General features: G+C 38.1%; 2 protein-coding genes and 1 pseudogene across 6 annotated transcripts in view; 2 read left to right on the top strand and 1 right to left on the bottom strand.

Moving 5' to 3' along the window:
* The window catches only part of LOC141596329 (uncharacterized), a 30,505-nt gene extending 19,526 nt beyond the window's left edge, over window positions 1-10,979 (top strand). For 2 of the 5 annotated variants that reach the window (XM_074416444.1, XM_074416446.1), the window contains 5 exons: window positions 5,131-5,324; window positions 6,911-7,682; window positions 8,451-8,674; window positions 9,852-9,956; window positions 10,057-10,979. In XM_074416444.1, the coding sequence (XP_074272545.1) occupies window positions 8,529-8,674; window positions 9,852-9,956; window positions 10,057-10,276 (471 nt within the window). In that variant the 5' untranslated portion in view covers window positions 5,131-5,324; window positions 6,911-7,682; window positions 8,451-8,528 and the 3' untranslated portion in view covers window positions 10,277-10,979. Of the gene's footprint in view, window positions 1-3,294; window positions 3,354-5,127; window positions 5,325-6,910; window positions 7,683-8,447; window positions 8,675-9,851; window positions 9,957-10,056 lie in introns of all 5 variants that reach the window. The other 3 variants (XM_074416448.1, XM_074416447.1, XM_074416445.1) reach the window with 3 other exon arrangements.
* On the top strand, window positions 647-2,141 carry LOC141596323 (protein MITOFERRINLIKE 1, chloroplastic-like; annotated as a pseudogene).
* A 4,101-nt stretch (window positions 10,980-15,080) lies between the features above and the next one.
* Window positions 15,081-16,254, bottom strand: LOC141596328 (protein MKS1-like). The gene has a single exon (XM_074416443.1). The coding sequence runs from the start codon at window positions 16,031-16,033 to the stop codon at window positions 15,323-15,325; it is 711 nt and encodes a 236-aa protein (XP_074272544.1). The 5' UTR covers window positions 16,034-16,254; the 3' UTR covers window positions 15,081-15,322.
* Between the last annotated feature and the right edge of the window lie 2,760 nt (window positions 16,255-19,014).

Raw genomic sequence — 19,014 nt, forward strand, 5'->3', positions numbered from 1 at the left:
TGCACAAAACTGAAGAAAACGGGGAGTAAATTACCTGTCCACCACGCTCTATAGTACGCCAAATGGCATGCTTGATCAGATGAATTCCTTTCTGATGCGTTAAGCGTGTAATTATCCCCATTACAGGGAAATCACCTTTCTTTAAGCTAAGCCTTTGTTGGAAGGCTTCTATGGCTGCTCTTTTTCCTTCAACAACGTTTTCTGATGTATAAGGTACCTGACATTACACACAAGGTAGCGTTATGTCACAATCAGGCCAATTTCTGACTCCATATTGACAATCGACAAGGAAGAAAAATTTACAATGCGTCATTGTTACGGTCCATTGCAAGTTATGGAGCTTGGGTATGCCATCGGACATATCATATTGGAGGATTGTTGTAAAATATTAATAGCGGGAGTAGTGAATTTGTCTCAAAATTTATTTCATCGTAATTTTAGGATATGTGATAGAAAAATATATTAATGATAAATTTATGCGTTATGTAACTTTAAGTAATTCTATTTAATGAAAAAAAATAATAGTAAGTAAATGTAACCCGGGCGAAGCCGGGCACCAATACTAGTTAACCAAAATACCGTTTACCAAACAGCGCCTATGTGATCAAACTATATCAAGTGGAGTCAACACACTTCAGATTTGAGAAGCCGCAACCAAATCATCCAACATCATCATCGTGCACCTTACACATCCAAAGTATCCAACAATTTCTCACAATAAAACTCCCTAAAAAAAAAAAAAAAAAAAAAAAAAAAAAAAAAAACCACCATTTCCAAATCTCCACCATGTCAATCACCATGGAACCTCAAAACTCCATTTCCACAATTTCTCTCCTCCAATTTTCACTACCTTCACATTCTTCATCTTCCAACATTTCCAATTTCAACACCAGTTTTTCTCACCTCAACACCATCTTAATTTCTTCCCCCAAAAACCCTAAGAAAAACCTAAAAAATCCCCCAAATTTCCTCTCAACATCCATATCAATTGATCTCAATCTCAACAACCCACCTCCTAAAATCAACCTTCAACCAAAAGGGCACAGTCAAAATTACACTTTTACCCTCAAAAACCTCTCAATTCTCGAGCGTGCCCTTATTGGTGCTTCTGCAGGTGGTGCTGCTAGTGCATTCACTTACTGCTGTCTTCATCCTCTTGACACCATTAAAACTAAGCTTCAAACAAAGGGTGCTAGTTTACAAAAATACCCTTGATGCTGTGGTCAAGACATTCCAATCCAAGGGTATTTTGGGGTTTTACAGCGGGATTTCGGCGGTGATTGTTGGGCCTGCTGCATCTTCTACTGTTTATTTTGGGACTTGTGAGTTTGGTAAGTCATTTTTATCGAAATTTGATGATTACCCTCCTTTGTTAATCCCACCTACTGCTGGTGCAATGGGTAATATTGTGTCATCTGCTATAATGGTTCCGAAAGAATTGATCACGCAGCGAATGCAAGCCGGTGCAAAAGGCCGGTCTTGAAAATTTTGGAGAAAGATGGGATTTTGGGGTTTTATGCTGGATACTCTGCCACATTGTTGAGGAATTTACCTGCTGGAGTGATTAGTTACTCGTCTTTCGAGTATTTGAAAGCCGCGGTTTTGGCAAAGAAGGGAAAGTCGAAATTAGACCCATTTGAGAGTGTTTGTTGTGGTGCATTGGCTGGGGCGATATCGGCTTCGTTGACAACTCCATTGGATGTTGTCAAGACTAGGTTGATGACTCAGATGGGTGGTGTAATGTATAGTGGAGTTTCGGAGACTGTTAAGCATATTTTGATGGAGGAAGGTTGGGTTGGGTTCACTAGAGGAATGGGTCCTAGGGTTGCTCATAGTGCTTGTTTTTCGGCTTTGGGTTACTTTGCGTTTGAGACTGCTAGGCTTGCGATTTCTGAGCAGTATCTTAAGCATAAGGAGTCCCAAGAGCTGGTGGTGCCTGCTGCTTAACCTTGATGGTGTTATGTAAGATGGTAGATTGGTGATTATTCTCTTGAAAGCATTTTGTTTATGTTTTTGTAGGAGTGGTTTTTTGCTTTATGTAAGCTTTAAGCGATTTATATACTATGTCGGCTTGCGTTTTAGTAGAGGTAAACTGCTGTAAACATCATAATTAAATGAGGAAAATGAAATTTCTTGAGGATGTTTTGATCTATGAGTTCTACATGAAAATGGATGAATAAAGTATAAGATGATTTATACAAGGCATTTTATCATGTTGCGGACTTTTAATTGTTGCATTTGTGTATCATTTGACATAGGTGTAATACTCCTGCGATGTTAGGATTGGGGATTTTGAAGGAAATGGAGGGAAGGTATTTAGAGGGAGACAATTTCTATTGTTTGGGACTTTGGGTAGCAAAATGGAGATACATGGATTTGGAGGGGAGGGAAAAATCCGGAAAATGGATCCCTCTGTTTCTCTCCTAGAAGACAAATTACTTCCCCTCTAACTAAGGATCTAGAGGCAAAATTTCCACTTCCCTCCGTTCCCCCTTCCCTTCCTTCCCTTTCTCTTCATTTTTGGTATCCAAACAAGACCTTAAGTAATTATATGGGTGCGTACATATTCTTAGTGTCCTTAGCTATTTATCAAAATAATTTTTTTTTTTTTGAAGTGCCTAATGTCTTCATTTATAACTATCAGACGAGCTCACAAGATAATAGAAGAGTTCTGATTAGCATAGCATCAAGGTTTTGTGTGAATGATATAGGTAATTGATGTCAATAGGTGTATGTGCTTCTTCATCTAGTGTCTATCATTAGTTCATGACTTCTCACCATGACTGAAGACCAGGTACCTAGGTACCTGTGTCAATTTGTGAGGATCACGAGACATTGCTCGTATAAATCATTACTACGCAGATAAAATTACATTTATTTTAATTTTTAACTCAATTTCCGTATAAGCTGTCCAAGCCAAACTAGCTACTTTTATGTTTTCATTCTCATTAACTCTGATGTAATTCCAAAGTATGGAGTAAATTGTTTTAAGATAATAGATGAAGAAGTTATCTTTGACTATAAACTACACCTCCATCTCTTCATATTACCTCGCACACTCCTGTGTAACACCTGCACACTTGGACATCTCATTTTATGGCAAAAACATTAGGACTTTTCTTAAGTAGCCAATTCTGACACTTGGACACGCCATTTTAAGACAATAACGTAGCCGTTTAGCAGAGGGCTGGATGAAGCCACCGTTACAAAGTTACAATCATACAACCTATGACTCTAGGGAATTAAGAACCTGGTAAAAGTGGAATCACGGTAATGTATGCTTTCTGTTTACAGGGTGGTCAACAATTGCATTTGCAGAACAACAGTATGTGAACGGTGAACCTCCGTGCCAGGTATGAGTCTTCTTTTCCTTTCCCACTATCTATCCGCGTTGCATTTGAAGAATTGCTCGAGACTGGTTTAGTCTTATTTTGGTGCACCAATGTTTGCTTAATGCTATAGAAGCCTTACTTGGTTGCTCATCTGTTGAAATTCAAATCTACTAGTGATTCTGAATGTCTTCATATGGTAGCTTTTACAAGACATGGCAAGACTAACCCCACTGGAATTGACACCGCCCAAACTCGTGAAGAACTACTCAAATGACTATTTTGAAACAAAAACCCTTAGTAATTACGACTAAAATTGACCTTACATGTAATCATTGATGCATACGAACTGTATTTCCATCCTGAAATTGACCCTATAACTTCTCAATTGAAATGACCAATTCCATGCGACATTGTGACCTGATTCGGAAAGAACAATCCGGAGTAGACCAAAATATGCCTAATACGAAGTTACTAATTTGAATCGTAAACCTTAGTAGCCACTAATTGCCCTGACATGTAATCAGTGGCCTGAAAACTATATGAGACTATCACTCGAAATTAAACCTAATAAACGGGCACTTAAAATTACCGGAACCCATGATGACTCGACCTGCATGATCTCATGTAGCTTCTTTGGGGAATATGTCATAAGATTTTGTCTACACATTTAGGAATGAAGAATTCTGTTTTTCAGCATGTCCACATGTTACTGGCAGCCTAATGGTCAATAATGGAAATGAAATGATGTCACTCGCTAGATTATGGATTTGTGCTTTAGAACACCCCCACCCCCACCCCTAGCCCCCTCACCTCCCACCACCATCACCATCGTTCTCGTCTCGTTCTTAGTACCAGCGGTGTTTTTTGGCAACGTCTCCCTTACGGACAAGGCTGATCTTGATGGGGGTCAGTGATAGTGTTCATGGAGGACAGTGTGTACTGTGAAACGTGTAGGAAAATACTTACAGGGAGCTGCGAAAAACTTGTGGTTATGACTATTTATTACCTTTGTTTTTGACCTGGTGGATTAATTGAATTCCCTCTCATGTTGGGACTATGAAAGTCGGGGCCCCTGAAAGACGCTGCGAGTTTCGCTCCCAAGTGACATGACTCAGAAGTCTGGAAAAAGAGAAGTTAATACGAAGGTTCCACTCGAATAATGATTTTTCTGTTATCGTTTGGATTTTGACCCAGGTGGAACTTGGAAGTGAGGTTGTCCGGGGCGATGAGTGTTGATTCTTATTTGGCTTACAAATATGGCTTTTGAAACTCATCGTGAGAGATTTGCCCTCACCCTCGAGGACACGGGTGAATTCGAGGTTGCGTAATGATACGCACGGACGCACCTACGAGATGACAGTTAAACTTGGATATATTTTTGGTTATGTTTCACTTATGTTGCTGAGGTTATTATTCTACCTCTGCCTCTATTTTATAAGCTTGGTTTCCCAGTTTATGTAAACATCCAGATTTTGATGAATTATCAGGGTATCCACTATCTTGCTTTTTTTTCTAGAGCCTCTTCGTTCTTCTTGCCTGTAGTTAGCATCCTAGGTGCTTATTCTTCGCCCTAAATCTACAGATTCACATCACAAAGTCGTGGAATCGGGATTTCATTCTTGTAGCTTTACTCGTAATTGTAATCAATGAAACATTTCTGGATTGAATTAGTAATCTGAATTGACTTTTTGCGATTTACCTAGTTTTTTTTTTTCCTCGTGAAAAGTGACAAAAATATGCTCACCTAGTTGATCTTTATATCAATTATTTACTTATTTCGATCTTATGTGCTTAGCAGTGAAATTAAAGAATGCGTATGAAGTATAGCCAAACTCAAATTGGAAAGACGAAGGACCAACTGATCGGAAGCAGGAGAATACATCAATATGCTCAAACAGAGACACCTACTCATTCTTCAAGGGAAGAAAATTGACATTTTGCTCGTCTGCATTTCGCCAGCTCAGTTTCTTCTGCTGTTAATGACCTTATCAGGTAAATCTTAGCCATAATGATATTGGGTTGAGAATTGCATGCATTTAAATGTTGCTTCACAATATATGATTACTGGAGAATTGCTAGTTCTGATTACTGGAAACAAATGAGATTAGATTTTCTTTTATTAAACATTATCCTTTCATTTACATATAATCTTTTCATAAAACTATGATTTTTTCAATCGAACTTTAAACTATAATCTTCTAATTAAAATAAATTAAAATCGGTATAAACACATAAGTTACAAATTGCTAAATTTTTCATTTGGTGCTATTATTAGATAATGATTTAATGCATAATTACTCCATATAAAGCAGCAATATAAAATTGTTGTTATAATTTGCTTCATTAAAAATTTAATTTTCTGTCATTACTCAATTTTTCTGATTTGCATATTGTTTTTCCCCCTCAAATAAGTACATCAAGGTGAAAAATGTGTCAGTTTACTCTATAAGTAATAATACACTAAAAAGTAAAAATCTGTATATACCGCGCATACATTACCCGGGGTCTAAACTAAACTAGTATGAGTAGTATATTATTACTGCAGAATATATTTCAAAGCGGTAGAATATCTACCTTTGACTCCATTTGAAATGGAAAAATATGCTTCTACACAGGGAAGATCGGAAGAAAAACACCATGTTGTTTAGCTTCTACATGTTTAGATAACCTCAAATACAGTCATTAAAAAAAAATTTGGAAATCATGTGACAGTTACTTAATGAGTTGTTACTTGTGATCAATCAAAGATTGCAAAAAGGCACCCAATTCTGTGAACATTCCTTAATTGCTATGAAATGCTACCTCAATTAGTTGATAATCCCATATGGAAAGCTAAACCATTGCCTCGAAAACGACTCCAGAATTGTCATGCCATTTCACTTGCTTATCAAGTTTTCCCCTGAAAGAATTAACTTTTTGGTCAACTTCTCCTCTGTAATACTTCACCTGTAACGCCACCACAGTCTTGACATCAGGAAAGAGCCTCATTGCACCACCAATACAGTGTGTCATCCATTGCGTCATTGGCGAAGTACACACGCTCTGATCGAGCAACACCACATGCTTAATCCCACGAATTGTATCATAATGATATATGTCATCTTTCATCTTATATAATTCTCTACCCTCCATGTGTAATTCCAAATACTTGGACTGCTCGTTAATTATGTGAAGAAATTCAGTGAACATCTCATCTCTCAGATCGTTTAGTTTTAGCTGCACGATTGATTTCTTTGGAGCAAAATTGTTTGTGATGAAGTTTGGCGGTTGGCTTCTTACTCGCTCAAATGAGTGGTAGTAGATGAAATCCTCAAGGCTAGGAGCATCAATACTAAGCTCTAACAAATTAAGAAGATTTAGTTCCATAGTTAAGCGCTTAAGACAATAATTTGAAATCCTTAACCTCTTCATGTAGTGCAAAGGTCGCAACTGTAAGCGTTCTAGCCGTGGGAGATATGGAAGAAACGGGACTACAACACCTTCTTTCACCCTTACATCACGCAGAGTTAAAGTTCTTAAACTTTCTGCATTAATAACATCCATGTGAAATTGATCTCCTCGAGAATATGTTCCTGCAGAATAGTACAATGACAGAAGACGAGGTAGATTGATTACTAGCTGCCCTTCTAGGAACAAGGTTTGTACCAGGTAAAGCTTGAGAAGTTTGCTTACACCGCGAAACTCAATGACGGAGCCAAGTACTCGGCATCGCTTAAATTTAAGCAGCTCAAGAAAAGGGCAATTGAGTGCGAGCATGTCCACGGTACTCTGGTGTACCGCCACGCTTTTGAGCCCAAGTGACTTTAGAGAATGCACATTCACATGGCAAGGTAATGTAAACTTATGTGGCTCCCAAAAACAATTATGGGCAATCTCGAGTTCTTCGATCTTAAAACTCGAAAAGGCAAGTTTCAGCAAGCTATACAGCTTAGAGCTATCCTTCAAGTAAGGCATGTAAAGGGAGAGTCTTTGGAGAAGGTGCAAGGTTGAAGCAGGGCCTTGCTTGCTGTGCAAGGAAGCCCGTCTTTCAAGAATTTGAGTTATAAAATCACAGAAATAGTTTTGAATCCGCTGTTCTTCATGGATGGGTAGGAGTACAGAATTATCTCTGAATTCCCGAGTTTGTTTGAAAAATTGTTTGTCGAAATCTAAACAAGGAAGGCTAAGCCAGTCATGTTGCCAAGTCTTTGATAGTTGGGCTGTGGCCATAGCCTTTGCTGTCGGTACGAGGGAGAGGATATGGTGCCGGATTGATTCTGGTAATTCCGTTGAGTTTTTGTTAGGGTTCATGATTGTTGCCGGCTTGCTGCTATGCTAGGGTTTATGGATATGCTGATCATATACGTTCAGGTATATAACTGAATCACTTAAATGTATGCCAATTGTTCCGACTTCCGAGTACGAATCCAAGAGTGTGTATTTGAGACGCTGAAAATATCTACTTCAGATTGGGAAACAAAGTACTCCTGTAAGGTTAAGGAGTCGGTCTTGAATTACGAAGACCCAACCTAAGACCCACAAATAAGTCCATATAGATTTTTTATGACCCATTATGATAAATTTTACCAAGTTTTCTATAAAAAATAACTCTAGTGTATCTTGACCTGTTAAAACTTGTATTCCTCTCCCCATCTTCGAAAAAATACAACATTTATTTTTTAATTTCGAGTTGTAAGAATTTTACCATATCTTTAATTTCGGTTTTCATAAATTAATTTAAATATTAGTTCCACTATCTTGCTTTTTTTTTTTTTTTTTTTTTTTTTTTTTTTTTTTTTTCCCGAGCCTCTTCGTTCCCTTCGCTGTAGTTAGCGTCTTAGGTGCTTATTCTCCACCCTAAATCTACAGATTCACATCACAAATTCGTGGAATCGGGATTTCATTCTTGTAACATAATATTTCTGGATTGAATTAGTATCTGAATTGACTTTCTGTGATTTAGCTACTTGTTTTTGTGTCCCCCTCCCTGAAAATTAACATAAAATATGCTCACCTGTTTGATCAATTGATCTTTATAATTTTATATCAGTTTTTTTTTTTTTTTTTCTTTTGATAAGGTAAGAACACTTTTTTATATCAGTTATTGTTTATTTATTTTGATCTTATGTGCTTCAGCAGTGAAATTAAAGAATGCGATGAAGTATTGCCGAACTCAAATCAGAAAGACGAAGGGGCCAGCTGATCGGAAGCAGGAGAATGCATCAATGTGCTCAAACAGATACACCTACTCATTCTTCAGGGGAAGAAAATAGACATTTTCTTCTTCTGCATTTCGCCAGCTCGGTTTCTACTTCTGTAACTTGCAAGCCAACATTTTCTTCTGCTGTTAATGACCTTATCAGGTAAATATTAGCCACAATGATATTGTGTTGAGAATTGCATACATTTGCATGCTGGTTCACAATATATGATTACTGGAGAAAGTTTAGTGCGTCGTTTTACTTTATTCCATTATATTGCGATAGAATATCTACATTTGACTTCATTTGAATGGAAAAATATGCTTCTAAACTGAATTTACTCCCACTGACCTGTCCTGGTCAATTGTTTACCTTTGATTTTGGCACAAAGACCAAGGAAAGAGGAGGGGGCCAATTACTAGATGACAAGTGGACCAAATTGAGTGTGGAGTATCAGATTGCCCATCAAAGGCATTCTTAAAATAGAAAGGAAAACAATTGACAGAGACACCCAAAATGGGTAGGTAAACAATTGACTGGGACGGAGAGAGTATTTGGGGCCCAACAATTTATCTGTCATGAAATATATACTCCCTCCTATTCTATATAAACTTCCATCTTTCCTTTTTCATCTATTCACAATACCTTCCCTATTTCCTTATTTAGAAAAGTTTTATACTTATTTTAATCCCCTTATCCCACAACAATACTCCACCTCACCCCACAGCAATACTTATTTTAATCAACTTACCCCACAACAATACTTATTTTAATCACCTCACCCACAATAATACCCCACAATACCTTCTCTCTCTCCAATTACCAAACCACACTACAATACTTTACCTTATTTTAATCCTCCTCCTTAATTCTAGTGCCCCCCATGAATAGGGAAGTTTATCTAGAATAAGAGGGAGTAGTTATTAACAACCGTATATACCTTATTAACAATAGTATGTACCATGGTGAAAGAGAAGGTCTATCGGGGTGCCCAAGGCAAAAACGAGATAAAAATAACCTTAAATTTTATTACGAAAAATAGACGACAGAAATAGGGCCCCATGTATAATTTCGTACCGGGCCCCTCAAATCTCCGAGACGGCCCTGCACCTGTGACACCACCACTGTCTTGAGATCAGGAAAGAGCCTCATTGCACCACCCAGACAGTGTGTCATTGGCGAACTAAACACGCTCAGACCGAACAACACCACCATATTCATATATGCAATCTCTCATTTTAAATAGTTCTCTACTGCTCATGTGTAATTCCATATACTTGGACCGCTCGTTGATTTTTTGAAGAAATTCAGTAAACTTCACATCTTTCATATCTTTCAGGTTTAGCCTCACGATTGATTTCTTCGGAGCAAAATTGTTTGTGATGAAGACTGGCGGTTGTCTTCTTACTCGCTCAAACGTGTGGTCGTATATGAAATCCTCAAGGTTAGGAGCATCAATACAAAGCTCTACCAAATTAAGAAGATTTAGTTCCATAGTTAAGCACTTAAGACCATGATTTGAAATCCTTAATCTCTCCGTGTAGGGCGAAGCTCGCAACTGTAAACGTTCTATCCGTGGGAGACATGGAAGAAACTGGTCTAAAAGACCAGTTCAAGCTTGAGAACTTTGCTAAGACCGCGAAACTCAATAACCGTGCCAAATACATGGCATCGAGTAAATTTAAGCAGCTCAAGAAAAGGGCAATTGAGTGCGAGCATGTCCATGGTACTCTGGTGTACCGCCAGGCCCGTGAGCCCAAGTGACTTTAGAGAATGCACATTGACATGGCAACGTAACATAAACCCATATGGCTTAATAAAATAATGGATAAACTCGAGTTCTTTGATCTTAAAACTCGTAAAGGCAAATTCCAGCAAGTTATGCAACTTCGACTGATTATCGTCCAAGGGAGGTATGAAAAGAGAGTCTTTCGAGGAGGTGCAAGGATGAAGCAGGGCCTTTCTTGTTGTGCAAGGAAGCCCGTCTTTCAAGAATTCGTGCGATGAAATCACAGAACAAGGTATGATTCCGCCGTTTTTCATGGATGGGTACGAGCGCAGAATTATCTCTGAATTTCTGAGTTTGTTTGAAAAATTGTCGGTCCAAATCTAAACAAGGAAGGCTAAGCCAGTCATGTTGCCAAGTCTTTGATAGTTGGGCTGCGGCCATGGCCTTTGCTGTCGGTACGAGGGAGAGGATATGGTGTCGGATGGTTTCTGGTAATTCCGTTGAGTTTTTGTTAGTAGGGTTCATGATTGTTGCTGCTAATGCTAGGGTTTGCAGTTAATGTATTATACAACTGGTTGTACATACAAGTGATACAACTTATTCAATGTAATTGAGCTTTCTTATAAACTTATCGAGCTCTACTAACAAAATTATCGAGCTCAATAACTTTGTGTAAGAGCTCAACAACTTTGAGGCGGTTGTACAATACTACTATACAACTGGTTGTAGGATAGTATTTGTGATGTGCTGATCATATAGATTCAGATATGTAACTGAATCAAGTATGCCAATGTTCCGACTTCCGAGTACGAAGGCAAGAATTTGGGCTTGAGACCGCTGAGAATATCTACTTGAGACTGGGATAAGAAAGTACGGAGTATATGGTTAAGGAGTCGGTCTTGAAATTTAGGGCTGTTCATTGGTCCGGGACCGGACCGGACCGGACCAAACTCTTTGGACCGAAGACCAAAGAAGGGTTAAGAGGTGGACCGAGGACCGAACCATATTAATATTGGTCCGGTCCGGTCCGGTCTGGATCATATAAACGCGTGGACCGGACCGGACTGGACCGGACCAAATGGACCAAATATTATTGTCATTGACATGTTTTAGCATATAAAACTAGAACTCGAGAAGTTCGTAACGATCAAAATAAACAACATTATTTTCTTACTAGATTTAACTACATAATTACACATCTTATAATACGTGTAAACAAATTAGAAAATAAAATCAATAATATTACAATTTTAAAACTTCTTTTCATACATAACTTCGGTCTATGGTCCGGTCCGCGGTCTATTCGATTTGGTCCAGGACCGGACCGAAGACCAAAGTCGAGTAAATAGGTGGACCGTGGACTGGACCAAACAAAATTCGGTCCGGTTTGGTCCGGTCCAAATGGTCCGGTCCGGTCTTTGGTCCGGACCACTAAGTGAACAACCCTATCTTGAATTGCGAAGACCCAACTTAAGACCCAAAAGTTTTTTTTTTTTTTTAAAATTTTTTTATTGATCCTTATTTAATGGCTCATTTATGAAATTTTACCAATTTTACTATAAAAAAGGTAGTCTCTTATCAAATTGAATTCATTGGGAGACCAATTACGAATTGAATAAAAGGGGTACGGTTTTGAAAGAATCATTTTGTGGAACATCCAAGACCGTCTCTCACAAATTTTAGTGATAAAAATAACTGGGGTCTCTTAACCCTCTAAAACTTGCATCCCTTTCCCCTATCTTGTAAAAAATAAATTAAACAATTATTTTTTAACTAGGGTAGATTCCGCGCAATGAATGCGCGGTATTTATAGAGTTTTTATTTTTGTATTATTTGTTCATGTTAAATTAACACCTCATTATATTTTGATATGAGAAAAAAAGATTGAAACGTAAAATTAATCAAGAAAACTGGGTAATATCGTGAAATTTATATATTAATTATTTTTTTAATCACAAAACTAATAATTTTATTTTATAAACTTCTCAACTTGTTTTAATGGTTTTTTTCTTCTCACGAATCTAATAATCTCAGTTGATATTTTTATTTTATAGAAAGCAAGTAATATGTTCAAATCATTCTCTAACAAAAAGTTTAACAATTTGTATTTAGACTTGTATTTTATTTTAATTAAAAATTGTTTTAATTTGATGAAAAGTTATATTTTAATGAAAAATTAATAGTTTAATGTTCATTTGTTTTCTTATTTATGTAAATAAAGTTTGAATTGAATTTTTTTTTTCCTTATTTAGTGTGTGTTTGGCCTAACTTGTAAAAGTGTTTTTGGATTTAAAAACACTTTTTGGCCAAACACATCATTTTTTAAAAGTTAAACAAAAAAATCCCAAAAGATAAAAATTCATATTTTTGCCCAATAGAAATAGAATCAGCAATTTGTCGCGTCTGCTTTTGAAAAACACTTTTGAAAAATTAAGCTTAGAAAACAAAAACTCATTTTTGAGAATTGAGACCAAACATACTCTATTAATTAAATGGAGTTTGGAGGAAAACTTTTTGGTAAAGAATATGATTAAAAATAGATAGTAGAATGTGTTTTAGACCCAAAAATTTTAGGTTTGTTACACTTTTAGTATATACTCCGTAGTAGATTTTGAATTGTAAGAATTTGACCATAACTTTGAAATATGAAGATTCTTCACGGTTAAGAAATGTCCATCTCATGACGAGATGAGAGAGTTCATGGTTAAGAAGACCGAGGGGAAGGAACTTAATTCCCTTCCTGTTCAGGTTGGCCAATACTTTATTGGTGGGTCGAAGACTTGTTTGATCCTAAGAACCTTCTGTCTTTCAATTTGACAACAGAATCGTTTGAGATTGTAATTTGTACAAAAGTACTACCAATGGTCATATTTCTGAATATTTTTTTATTTGTCAACTTAAGCAATGTTTGTGTACTTGTTGGCTGTGGAATGAGTGCCTAAAATCAAACCATGACTTTAATCAACAGGCGCGATATATTCTTACACAAACTCTTGCATCCCCGAACCATTATAGATCTTACAAGTTACAACCACAAACTAAGGACACGAGATTAAGAAGTCAAATGTCGAGTTTTTGAATTTCAAAAATCCAATTTAATTAAGATCAATGAATTATGAATAGTGGTTATTGTTATTCTTGTAGTGATCGATCAAAATTGAGATACATACAAAAAATAACAATTCAAAAACGACGTTAAAGTTTATGAAGATAACTTTACGACTTTTTATGATCTAATCTGATTCGAATTCAGACTAAATTAAATGATGGACACCAAAATTCTTACCTACCTCACTTCTTGCGTATAGTTGCACAATACATCATCGTTCAAAGCAGGGGCTAACCTAGAAATTAAATTTTTAGATAGCGAATTTTTCTCGTGTTGTTTTATACTTATGGTCACGGTCTCATATATAAGAATTGAATTTTGAGCTTGTAATATTCGATAATCTTAACCATTTTTGAAAATTTAGGGTAATGAATGCTCCCCTTTATACTACTAGTTAGACACAAATTCTCATTTGTGATGGACATATATCTGAAAATTTAGGGTAATGAATGCTCCCCTTTATACTACTAGTTAGGCACAAATTCTCATTTGTGATGGACATATATCTGTCGCAAGCTTGTAAAGGATCAAATATTACCCGTGTGGCTGTGTGGGTAGATAAAACAATAAAATACTACTATTTTATCTTATATACCCACATGAGTAGTACTTGAATCATCGCAAAATTATGACGGATATATCCGTAATAAGGGAGACTTGCCGTAACACACATCTTCTTACCTACTTCACTACTTGCATATTAATTCACATCCATTACACGCTATTCACTACATTATTCCAATAGCAACTTCATTGATGATGATCTCACGTAAAGTTATTAATTAACATGTGGTGTAATCTAAATTATAAACTGAGGGCTAAATACAAAGAATTAGCAACAAGTCCAACAATTAATTAATGCATTAACCACAACCATCCAAAATATTCATAACCTAATAATGTCCTAAATTTTGCTTTTGACTAATCAAGACAAAATTATTTGACTTAATGTCACAATATTTTATTTCTTCTAAGAAAAGGTCATAGAATCAACCAAAAATTATTGCATAATAAATGAACGTGTAACTACTCAAAGGATTGTCTCATACTGTATAAAACAGTCCTGCCATGTTTGGTAAAGAGCTAGGTTGTACGTACACTTCTCTTAATCAGCCTTCCCGTGTTGAACACCGATACTCCTTGGATACACGCTGAAACATGTCGGACGCCTATAAAGCCGTGTCTAACTTTCAACATTTATTTGGGCACGTGCGTCCATGGTATTTGGGCCGTGTCCGACGCGTGTCCATAATATTTGGACATCATTTGGGGTGAATGATGTTCTTTAGACGGGAAATAAGCTGTTGAAATAGCTTGATTAGAAGATGTGTTTTGATGGAAAATGAAAATGAGTTATAATCATGGACAAGTTTTACCTTTACTTATTTAAATTTAATATCAAATATTTTTATAAAAATAAAATCGAATGTTTATAGCTATAAAATATATATTTTATTAAATTTATATAACGTGTCCCGTGTCCTAAATTTCATGTGATGTCGTGTCACGTGTTTGTGTCGTGTCCGTGTCCGTGTCCGTTTTGGTGCTACCTAGGTAAAGAGTATATTGAGTGAAATTTGTAGATTCCGACTTAAACAATGCTTGTTAAACGTTATATTCTTACCGCATATAAGTCAAAATCTACTAATTTTGAATATGATGCAGCATATTGTAATGACATCCAATTTATACATGAAACAAATTTAATAATTTTCCAATAACCTGCTAATTAGCAAACACTCTTTCCTAATTTCGATAATTTGATTTCATAGTCAAACTTACTACTGAAATCCATCAACAAATACCGACATGATTCAAAAGACGATTTCAAAAATCCAACGTAACACGATCCACAATAATAATTCCATTGAATATTTCTAAAAGAAAAGTTCACAATTCAAAATTTCTTACTAACATGATCACTCTATCTATCTAATTAAAACACACCATTTCTTAATGAATATATAATTAATTATCCATTCAATATTTGATGTAAAAGATCAAGAGAACCAGGGGAAATTACAGCTCCAGGAGAAGTAAAATTATTATTACTAGTAGAAAATGGACTAGCCACGTAATTACTACTCCCACCTACGTAATTCCTATTATTATTACCTTCATGTTGATAATTATAATTAGTACTGTAATTATAATTATTACCATAATTTAAATCATTAAAAAATGGTGAAAATAAATTTGGTGAAATTGGTGGAAGTGAACCTGGTCCGGGTGATAAAATACCCGGAACAAACACTCTTGCCCTTTCTATCCCTTCATCGTCACGACCCATATGTGCCATATCCTTACCCTCTAGGGGCATTTTCGTCTTTTCAATGCTAGCGAACCGTGCAGCGGGTGATATGGCCCCACTCACGTAATGACTCGCCATGGATGACGATGACGTGGCATCAGGACCGGTTAGCCGTTGTACAAGCGTCATGAACTCATTAGGGTTTGCATGGATTACCTTAGGAGACACCGTATATATTATCACAGGCTGACGTGGCTGTTGCTGAGTTGGCTGGTTTTGCTGATGTGGCATCCCAGCTGGTGGTGCAACGGGTGGTTTTTTGATCTTAACGGATTCTTTTCTAACCTTTAAAGGGGCCGGTCTAGGGCCTAGTAGCTCTTTTCGAGGCGGTCGGCCGCCTCCCGAGTAATCTAAGGGGTGGTGGTTATCCATATTGTTGTAAAGATGAAAATGTATGTTATTAGTATGTTATTAGTATGTGATTAAGATTAATTAATTTTATTTAAGTACGGAAACATGTATATATATAAAGGAGATAAATCTAGGATAAAGATTATGGATACTATAAAGAGAGGAAGGAAGGTGGAAATGTATAAGTCAATGGAAACATAGGAATTAAATAATAAGATTAGTGGTTGAGTAGGTTTGTGTTTGTCTTGTTCTTGATAATATTTGCAAGTTGATTTTAAGTAGGTTTAGGTGGTAAGAAAATTCTATTGTTGCATGCTACTTGGTTAACTAAACTACTTCAATAGGCTCACATGTGACGGATATATCCGTCATAAGTTTGTGACGGGTCAGTATCACTCACATAGGTAGATAGGACAAAAAGGAGAATACATAAAGAATCACAAATGAGTTATCTTTATCCTCTCAAATAGGTTTTATTTAACCCGTGACAAGCTTATGACGGATATCGGCCATCACAAATGAGAATTTGTGAAACTACTTAGTGGTGTTAGTATTTTGTCTCACTCCGTCCCGATCAGTTATATATCTTTGGTTTTGATATAAAGATGGAAAGAAAATGACGAAGGGATTATTTATAGATGATGTTATTGAGCATAAAATGAACAATGAGTTACGTAGATGATCAACTTACTCTTTCAAAATATTTTTAATATAGAATGCTAGCTAAACAAAAACGCCAAGTGAGAAAAGTGAGAAATTCATAAATAGATGAGATTGATAAACAAATGACCGGCATGAAAAGAATACTTGTATAATAATGTTAATAACATTGATTAGATATAAAAGGTTGATTTCGTGGGGTTGTGAATGTTTGAACTTGAAGAAATGTTGTTCTTCATGGACGCCATTAACAAACACAAGAAAGCTTTAATGCTAATGTAGAGAGAGTGATAGTTGTTTTAAGAGAGAGAATCTAAATAGAATGTGAATTGTATTATGAACAGATAATTACATTGTCTTATGTACATGTGTATTTATAGTTGCTGTACAATAGTCTGACTATGCTAATTGATGGGGCATATTCTGCACCGCTGACCAAAGTCAACACACTGAGCAAGGTCAAAGATATCCACAGCAAGTCAACGACTTAGACTGTCTAGCCGATGCATCCCATCGGCCTGTCTCTTGGGTCTCGGCCAGGCAACCAGCCAGCCGGGACACATACCCGCGTACTCATATCCAAGACCCTCTGCCGGCCTGCCATAGGTTCATCGGCCGAGGGTAGAACGGTCTTTCCACCTGATAAGCCACTTGGCCACTTGGCCACTACGTGACAAAAGGTGAAAGCCTATAAATACTCCTCAACCTTCTTTGAGGAAAGGATCTCACAACTAAACCAAAATACACTATTCATCTGGTAACATCTCTCTTATCTCTCTACAATACATTCCTAGCCAATTAGCATACAACTTATACCTCTAAGTTCACTGACTTGGGCGTCGGAGTGGGTACGCTTGGCACAAAGCCAAGCCCTCAGTTCGTTCATTGTTGCAGGGGAGGCCGAGGGAGACGATAGAAGCACGGAGGGTCTAACCCAAGACATTATTCTACAAGCCACGGGTGGTAAACGATACTTGCTCGGAATTATACCCGGAACAATTGGCGCGTCTCGTGGGGAAAAGACACTACTGAAGCTAGTCACATTCATTCCCAAAAAAAAAAACACAAAACAAAAACCCACCCAAAAAGCTAAGAAAATGTCGAAACAACAAGATGCGTCGTAGAACCGACGAAACCGCATTTTACCAAGATGATACTTTCAACAATTTCGAGTCGTATGACCCTCCACCGGCGGTGTAATCCAACCGGAGTTCGGGATGCCATCAATACCCGACACGCCATTTTGCCCAACCAACCAGGTCACCATCATGGGACATGTGGTTGACGTAGCAAGGTTGAAGATGCTCCTAGACCTAATTAGTAATACGCCCGCTCACACTGTCACGTCGACAAGAGCGGCGGAAACTGTCCGGGAGACCAGGGCCCAAAATATGACCCCGAGAAATTTGAACGGAGCACTAGGAGAAGCCGACCCAGTCAAGACGCCGGGGGAACCCAAAGTGGGCGCGGTAGACCTAAGTCCTTCCCGCACTCGGGGAGGACACGGCCCCGCCACACGAACGAGGCTCACCCCGAAGAAGCCGGAGAGGAGTCCGACTCGGCAGAGTTGGAGAAGAAGCCCGAGTCGAAGAAGGAGCCCCTCCCGTCACGGAGGAAGGAGCCAGGTTAGGGACGCAAGAAGCCGATCGCCGCGTGTCGTTCGACACATGGTTAGGCGCACCCCTCAACGCCTACGTCTTAGAAGTCCGGTGCCGAACAAGCTCAAGCTACCACCTCGTCGTATAAGGGAGATGGTGATCCGATCGACCACGCCGAGGCTTTCGAGTCTTACATGTCGGTATGGGAGCAGCCCGATGAGGTGCGGTGCCGAATTTTCCCAACAACTTTGCATGGGATGGCTCAGAGTCGGTACAAAGGACTTCCGACGGCTCGGTGTATTATTACGCCGACCGAAGGGCGCTTTCCTAGCCCAAGTACTCCTGCAACAACAAGAGAAGGGCCGTAGAGACATCGACCTCCCGACTATCGACGGAGAGGGGGCGAGTCTCTCCGGAGCTATGTGAAGAGGTTCGATGGAAAAGTCCAGCAGATTCGAGAAACTAATCCCGAGTGGCAGCCTTCCAGATCGATGAAGGGCCTCCCACGGGGAGCCTTAAAGAACGAGCTCATCAAGAGCGGAGGCCTAGCCACGGACGCCGCGAGAAAGTTGGCCGACCAGGCCATCAAGGTGGAAGACTACCACAAAACCACGGGAAGATCCCCTTGGCCGAGCACTCCGAAAAGAAGAGTCACAGGCGGGACGGCCCGGGACGAAGGACGCCGCGACAACAACGGCTCGCGGTCCGAAGGAAGACGCCGCGAGAATAACAGATCACGGTCGG

The sequence above is a fragment of the Silene latifolia genome, chromosome 8, assembly GCF_048544455.1.
Source record: "Silene latifolia isolate original U9 population chromosome 8, ASM4854445v1, whole genome shotgun sequence".
Lineage (NCBI taxonomy): Eukaryota > Viridiplantae > Streptophyta > Magnoliopsida > Caryophyllales > Caryophyllaceae > Silene > Silene latifolia.